At 49.5% G+C, this 8143-nt stretch overlaps 1 protein-coding gene across 1 annotated transcript; it reads left to right on the plus strand.

The window, feature by feature from the left end:
• Positions 1–1785: 1785 nt before the first annotated feature.
• On the plus strand, positions 1786–3258 carry AMIGO1 (adhesion molecule with Ig-like domain 1). Its single transcript, XM_015424189.1, has one exon. It carries the CDS (start codon positions 1786–1788, stop codon positions 3256–3258), a length of 1473 nt encoding a protein of 490 aa, XP_015279675.1.
• Positions 3259–8143: the final 4885 nt, after the last annotated feature.

An 8143-nucleotide genomic window follows, 5' to 3' on the forward strand; every position in this document is an offset into this window, starting at 1 on the left:
AGAGCGGAGAAGCAAGGACAGCAAGGGGTGAATGTGTGAGCAGCTGCATATACAGTACAAATGCTTAGACTTCACTGTGGCTGGGGAGGAAAAGAGATATTCTAGACAATGAAGTTTTATATTTGAATTGTAAATGTGGGAAATGCAAATCCAATTTAAGCATCACTTGTGAAAACAGCCTTCCTCTCACCCTGTGCGGCTAACTACTAGTGTCGTGACAATTGGGGATGGGTCTGCCTGCTGCACCTGTAATAAAGGCACGGATGTCACAACAATCGTACTTAAAATAGGGCTTGAAGATGGAAGCAGAGGACGGCGCAGTTCCTATCCGGGAAGCGATGCAATCGAGTTGTTCCTGTATTTTTTGAAACCTCCACCTTTGTAATTCCTGGTTAAGCACCTGACCGCCTTTAATAGATTCGTCCTCGCGACCAGCTCAAGCCCCTGCGCCTCTGAAGACCGTCACACACAAGCCACACGCAGCGGGGAAGCGATCATACACAACTCGGGAAGGGTATCATCCCCTCGCGCTTTTAACTTCATCCGTTTTCCTGCCACCGTTAAGAGAAGCAGCGGCAGCCTGATTCCTAAAAGCTTCCTCTCGCCATCTTCCCCATCTTGGCGCATAAGGGCTTTATTATTAGAGGAGGTGGCAGTCTCAGGGCTCATGCAATTCGGCACGTCACAGGTTAAAACCCCGCCGCACTTCATTGGTCAGACGACTGGCATCCAGCCCTATGAGCTCGCGCGGTCCCCGGCCGCGGCTAATTACGGGCCCCTCTCTCGTGGCATCGCCCGCCTCACGAACTTTATTCCCTCAAAACAGTAAGAGGAAAGGACGGGGGTGCCCGCGGCCAGGGAGGCTGGTCCGAGGGTCGAAACCCGCGGCGTCCTGAGCAATCTCTCGAAGCACGGGGGGGAAGGACGGCCTCTTCTGGGGGTGGGCGTGTGAGCGGGAGTGTGCCGGGCGCGCTGGTGTGCCGGAGCCTCGCCCTCCTTCGTTGGACGCGCGCGCGCAACCAGACAGCGCGCCCTTCCTGCCTGCATCCAGCCGAGCCGCCGGCGGAGCCCCTCCTGCGCGCCTCCTGCATCTTTTGCTCCGCAGCCCCGGAAGCTCCGCGTTTTCAGCCTCTCTCGGCAGCACGCAGAGCGCCGGGAAAGCCCCTCGCCAACCCGGCGGCGAGGACTTACGGGGCTGTGCGGCTCCCCCGTTCGGATCGCCCTTGCTCGGCAGCCGCCGCCGCCGCCGCATGAGAAGCGAGAGCTGGGTGAGCCGACCGGCCGGGATGGGCTGAGCGAGGGACTGAGGGAGGCGGCGGCGGCGGGCGCGCGAGAGGCGCTGCCGAGCGGGGAGGCTGTGGTTGGCGCAGTGCAACACCGCGTGGCCGCCTGCAGGGCTCGACGGACATGCTGAGCAGAGGCGGAGCGGGCGGGCAAGCAGGAGCCGGGCTGCGCTGGTCGAGGCGGAACGCGGCGGGGCTGGAGGGAGCCGACGGCACGGGCTCGGCCTTCGCCTTCCTTCGCCTGGCCTGGCGCAGCAGGTGGAGCCGGCAGGTGCGGCTCTGGTGATGAACGCCGCGGGACACCCGCCAAGCGTCCCCGGCCCCCGATGGTCGCAGCCTCCACGCCTCTCTGTGACAAGACCTTGACCTTCCTTCGCTGAGTCTTACCATGTGGTTTCAAGATGCCTCAGTGTCCCGTCGAAGGCTGGCACCGAGCTTGGGGGGCTCTGCCTGTCTGCTGCTGCTCCTGCTGCTGAGCTTTGGCACTGCCCACCGAGGTGGGATGGCACTGAGCTGCCCCAAGGACTGTGTGTGTGCCAGCAACATCATCAGCTGCTCTAATGCGGACTTGAAAGGCTTGCCTTTGCATTTGCCCCCATATGCAGCTGTCTTGGACTTGAGCCATAACAACCTGACCCATGTGCGAGCAGAGTGGGCCCCTTCCCGGCTCCTTCATCTCCACTCTCTGCTCCTCAACCACAACCACCTGATCTTTGTCTCCACTGAGGCCTTCATCAATCTCCCTCATCTGAAGTACTTGGACCTCTCTTCTAATTTAATTGCTTTTCTAGGAGAGAACCTCTTCAGTAAGCTGAAGGAGCTGGAAGTGCTCCTTCTCTACAAGAACAGACTCTCCAGGCTTGACCTCACTGCTTTTGAGGAGATGGCTAGCCTCCAGAAATTGTACCTGAGCCATAATATGATCACTCGCTTCCCCCTGGAGCTGGTGAAAAAAGATGGAGCTTTGCTTCCAGAACTTGAATTGCTGGACCTGTCTAGCAACAAAATCAAGACCTTTCCTGTGGATGCCCTGAAGGACCTCCCAGCCTGGGTGAAGAATGGGCTTTACATGCATGGCAACCCCCTCACCTGCAGCTGTCCGCTCTACAACCTCTTCAGTCACTGGCAGAAACGGCAGCTGAGCTCAGCTGTGGACTTTGAAGAGGAGCTCAGATGTGACATAGATCAGAACAGGAAAGGGATCAGAATCTTAAGCCTCAGCAACCCAGAGTTTATGAACTGCACCAAAGTCATGGAGCAGTCATTCATAGCCTACCGAGGAGATAATGTGACCATCAGTTGTGACACCAGGCAGCGAGGGGTAACCATCAGAGAATGGGTGACACCCAGATTCGAGCGTGTCCCTCAGGAGAATAACAATAGCTCTATGCTTGTGCTGACCAATGGAAGTCTGCAGATAAGCAACATTAGCATGGAGGACATGGGCCCATATATCTGCTATGCGGTAAGCCAGGTGTTCAACGAGACCCTCTATGTGCATGTGACAGTCCATAACTTCACCCAGCATGGGGCCTCTGACACACTCAACACTGCCTACACCACACTTGTTGGCTGCATCTTGAGTGTCATCCTTGTGCTCATCTACCTTTACCTGACCCCATGCCGTTGCTGTTGCCGCAGCAGTGAGAAGCAGGCCAACCAACAGGAGGACAGCATCAATTCCTCGATGCTCAGCACCACTCCTAACCACAATGCTGAGGTGGCTGGAGGCAAGGAAGTATCAAAGCGCCACATGACACCAAGTAATGCACAAGGCCAGAATGGCAAATGCAAGCCCAACCGCTCCCCCAAAGAGGCAAATAAAGGGGCCCAGAAGGCAGAGAGGAAAATGTCGGATCCAGACTCTGTCAGCTCGGTCTTCTCGGACACTCCCATTGTGGGAGTTTCACAGAGTGAAGGAGGGAGAGGGTGCAGCAAAGATAAGGCAGGAGCTGAATTAGTGGGATTGCTGTGATCATACTGATATGGAAGAGAAGAGTAGGAACAGATAAAATAGCTGGATATGCTACTGGTTTGCAATCTGTAAAAGCATTGCGTTTTTATCTTCCCTTCTTTCAAGCCCACCATCCTGTGTTGAAAGCCTAGTGTCCCAGTTTGCTCTTGAAGCACAACAGTTACCTGAGCCCTACAAGTTTTGGAATGATAATATTTTTCAGCTCCCATCATTGGAACTTTGCATACATCCCCCTACAAGAAGCAGAGGCACAATGTTAGTGGTCCAGTGGCCTAACTCGGTTTTCTGTTTACTGTTTTTGCATTTGCAGACCACCTTGATGGGACTGCCCTCCCAAACACCTTGTGTAGGTGTGAATTCCAGAAGAGCAGCCCTGTTGCAGCATAAATTACCAAGTTCCATGGAAGCTTAAAGACTTACCAATAATTTTGTGGCATAACCTTTCATAGGTGACAGCCTACGTTGTCAGCTGCATGGTGGCCTAGAAAAATACCAAATTCACCCCACCCACCCCCGGAATTCCAGCCACAGCAGAAATCCCAGTCAGTTCTACTTTAGGTGTCACAACAATCTGAAAAGATGTTTCTTTTTAAATTGCTTATTTAAAAAAAAAAGATTATTGCTACAGAAACAATTTTTACAGAAAATGAAGGTTCCTGTTGCACCAGGTGTCTCAGGACATAATTTACACAATTTTTTAGCAAGTAGACCTACCTGTTTTTGGAATCTTCTACGCCCCTTTTTTGGACTGTGAAATAAATTTAAGATTCAAAAATGTGTCGGAGAAGGGGAGGAGTAGTTCTGTCTTCACTGCAGAGCCTCTCTAAAAACGTCTGAAGTTGTCAACAAAGTTAAAAATCTCTGAGGTTACCAAACTGCAAGAAGGAACCAACCGTCTCAGGAACTGGTAAGCTGGAATGCCACACTCCCCACCCTGCTTGTTCTGGGGATGCAACAGAGACAAGAACACAGCATGGCATGACCCAAATCAGCTGCTTCCCCCTCTCAGCTCTTTGCTTGGCAGTGTAACAAGCCCATTACTAATTGCAGTCATAATATGTCAAGGCACAATCCAGGATTCCAAACAAGTCTTCATCCTTGCAGAACTTCAGCAAGTCTGGAGGCTGTGAGAGTCTTTACAGAAATTCTGAGGCAACTGGGAAGTCTCATCAGCCTTGTGAAGGTGTTCATATTAGGTTAACTGCTTTGGGAGACCAAGCGTTCTACAACTCCATGTGTAGGCAGGGAAAGGGAAGTTTATGACCTTCTTGGACACAGTGGCTAAAGCCGAAGGAGCTCCCCTGTTCACTTTCAGTGACCCTGTGTGGCAGCACTTCTGGCCAAGCAGAGGCTTTTCTGGAATGTGTCTGTGCTGTTTTGAGTCACCTTCTAAGATGCACATAACTCTGTCTGGGTCTTTTCTAGTGTCTGGGTTGTTTTTTTGTTTTGTTTTTTTTAAAAATCAGGGATTTCTTTCCTCCTAGTCTCTCTCAGGGTGGCGGGATATATTAAGGGCACAGAGAAAGGATAAGGACAGCCTTTTGGTTGGGGAAGGGGAGTTGCAAAGGACTTTCAGGAAGTCATGCTGGTTCCTTTATTTAGCTCAAAAGATTGCCCCTGCTGACCTCCCTGTGTGGGAGATCACCTGAGGTCAAGTCATCCCCAAGGAAGAACAGCGAGAAGGTCCCTGTGCCAAGCATGTGATTTGCTCCATTCCCATTTCTCAGGTCCCAGCCCAAGAGGTCCCCACCTGCTCTGCCTGGCTCAGAATGTTCCACTGAAAGTGGGGGCTGCAGAAGAAGGCTGCTGCACAGGCCCTGCCACACATTTCATAGCAAGGGTTTTCCTCTTAATCTGGCTTCAGGAGGCTCTGCTAACCATCACTGATTTGTCTGTTTCCTGCAGGGGAGAGATCAATAGTAGTGGGGCATGTGGGGACAGAAGGATGCTATGCATTAAGCCATAGAATGTATTGCACAAGGCTGTGACTGGGTCCAAAAAGCTGCTGTACTTAATGAGCAAAGCTCTCTTCCACAGCCATATGAACTCTGCCTTCTGCTTGTAACCCTGGAGCTATAGGGAAACACCCAAGAAGTGTCAGAGCCCAAAATGAATAGTAAGCCAGCTGCAAGAGGCAAATCTCAACCCAACTGACTGTGCCCTCGCTCTGAGATGTCCAGTCATTTTTCTCTGGCATGTTGATATTAGGCACGAGTTCTCCAAGAGAAGCATGCAGTCCAAGAGTCATACCTGCAAGCCACAGAAGGGAGGCTGAGCAAACTGAAGAAACAAAACTATCAAGCATGGGGGGGGGGGGGGGGAAGAAGGACTGGGGAAAGGGGGGGCAGTACGGTGAATTTATCAGTAGTGGGCCAGGATGCCTGGAATATTTTTGTGAATCTGGTAGAATTCTGGTTTGTGTGGAATCATGCAGCATCCCATGCTCAGGTATCCTGCAGAAAACCTGTTTCCTGGAATTCCTGCATACCAAGACCAAAATTACAATAGTTAAGAATGGTGGCAAGACAAATAAAAGATTTCCTTATGTATGTTTACTGGATGAGAAAATATATCAGTGGGTTGACAGAAAATCTATGACCTTGTACTCCAACAGTGCTGGCTCCATATTTATTCATACTAGGATGTTTACTGATGCAGTTTGCTGTGAAGCTGTTATACTTTGCCTGCGGGTGGGTTAGCAGAATACTAGAAGGGGGAAGCCCTCTTTGCTGCCCCTTGGTTTCATTGCTTCTGAAACCTTTTGCTTCTCTGGTGGGAAAGAGCCATGCTGCAGTGCATTAAAGATGGCCCTGACTGCAATGGTAACAGAAAGCTGCAGGAAGGAATCTGCTTCTTCTGGATATATAGGGAGAAAGGATCACAGGCTGCCTGTTCACTAAGCCCAGCCCTCATACTTGATGGCAAACATACACACAATGCAGCACAGCTTCATCGCTGAGCAACCATCCCCACACAAGCTTTTGCAAGCACATGCATCAGTATCACCTCTTTTATTTATTTATAGTCTGCTTTTCAATCCTGAGGGGCTTCCAGAGTGGCTTGTGCTCATAAAATTAGTTAAAATGCATCAGATCACATTTCTCATTTAATGTATTGGATACCTGAAGCTTCCTCATACTAGGTTAGAGCACTGCTTTATCTAGCCAGGTATTATTCACACTGACTAGTAGCAGCTGTCCAAGGTCTTGGGTTAAGACTTTTCCCATCCCTGTTACCTGAGCTTGTTTAACTGGAGATGCCAGGAACCGAGGAACTTGTGCATGCAAAACATGTCCTCCCAAAGAGCAGCTCAGTTCATGGTGCTGCTTTGTTGGAGCTTTATGAGCAGAAAGCTAACAGGAGTTGTGAGAATATAATAGCCTCTGAGGTGTTTTGATATGCACATATGTGCAAATATGAATTTGCATATGTGCATTATCCACAGTCTGAAAACCATTCTCAGTACTATATGTTGTGCTAGGAAAGCATTGTGTTTGGGTTGGACCAATGCAGGACTACCTTCTCTAAACTTTTCTCAGCAAAAAGTACTGTAGCTGTATGAAAAATTAATTTAGTTAATCCTTAACATTTTAAAACATGTTTTCATTAAATAAGGAGATGGGATTCTGTGAAGATCCATACGTACTCATTACTAGAGTAAGCCCTCTCCATGTCTTCCTAAAGTTCCTTAATTCACTAAGGAGACCAAGAACATTTCTTTAGAAAGCAGGATAGATAATTCTGGAATACCCTCACAGAATCCTCCTTGTGGCAAATCTATACATGGAAATACCCTTGCCAGTGAGAGACAGGCAGCCTGTAACTTAGGCTCCAGCATATGTAACATGAGCAGCTTGTGCTTGGTCATTGACAAGGAGTTAGTGAAACAACCTTGGAAGACTTTCAGTTGCATGCATGGCCTTGTTGAAATGTACAGAAGAGCCACCTGGTCAGCCTATAAGAATGTTGGTGCAGATGTCTTTGAAAAGCACAAGCTGTCATATATTTCTAGGACCAGATCAAAGATCACCTGATCTCCCTGACAGCAGATTAAGCATCACAAAGATGACAGCTGGATCAGTTTTTCTCACCCATATAAAAGCAGGTCACAGGTCTGAGGCAACTAAAATTCTAGCAGTCTCTTAACCATAGTTAAAGGAGCTGGCCTATGAGATTACTAATTCCCATACCTACACCACCTCTTGTCTCAGAGACCCACTCACATGTTACAAAGTTCATGTGGTAGACATGTGGCTGCCAAGAGGACTTTGGATCAGGTTTATTCCAGGAGTTCCATGCTTGGAATTCACTTCTCAGATGTGCAGGAGCCTGATTTGAACTGGGACCACGTAACACATGGAGAGGGGGCTTAATCTCCCCCCCCCATGCTATTTTTTCCAACATAGAATATTCCCAGGGAGACACTCTTTGCCCCATTGGGGAAACTTACCTGTAGCCATCAGTCCATAGAATTTCCCAATGGAGCAAATAACAGCTCCTGGGGCTGTTTCTGGTCAGGAAACAGTGTGTGCATGCCCAGGTGGACAGGGGGCTTAAGAAGAGTTCTCAGCATGGAACTCTAGGCACATGGATGTGTTTACCCCATAGACTTCATAACATGTGACCACATCATACAAATTCCTCCTCCTTTTCCCACCATGGCTTGTTGTACCACTAACTCTGTTCTAAGGTATCACTTGCTCTGTGTTCATTGCCAGGATATAACAAAGCAAGTTGAGCCCTGTTCTCTCTGTTTGGTACACCAAGATGCTGATTCCCACTAACATAGTTCTGGAGCCTCAGCTGCACTTTCCCCATTGTCATCAAGGAATGATTTGGGTCTGTGGTCTTAGAGCCCTTGTCCTGTTCTCTGAACAAACACTCA

Source organism: Gekko japonicus, unplaced genomic scaffold (assembly GCF_001447785.1).
Source record: "Gekko japonicus isolate JY-2015 unplaced genomic scaffold, Gekko_japonicus_V1.1 scaffold1380, whole genome shotgun sequence".
Classification (NCBI taxonomy): Eukaryota; Metazoa; Chordata; class Lepidosauria; order Squamata; family Gekkonidae; genus Gekko; species Gekko japonicus.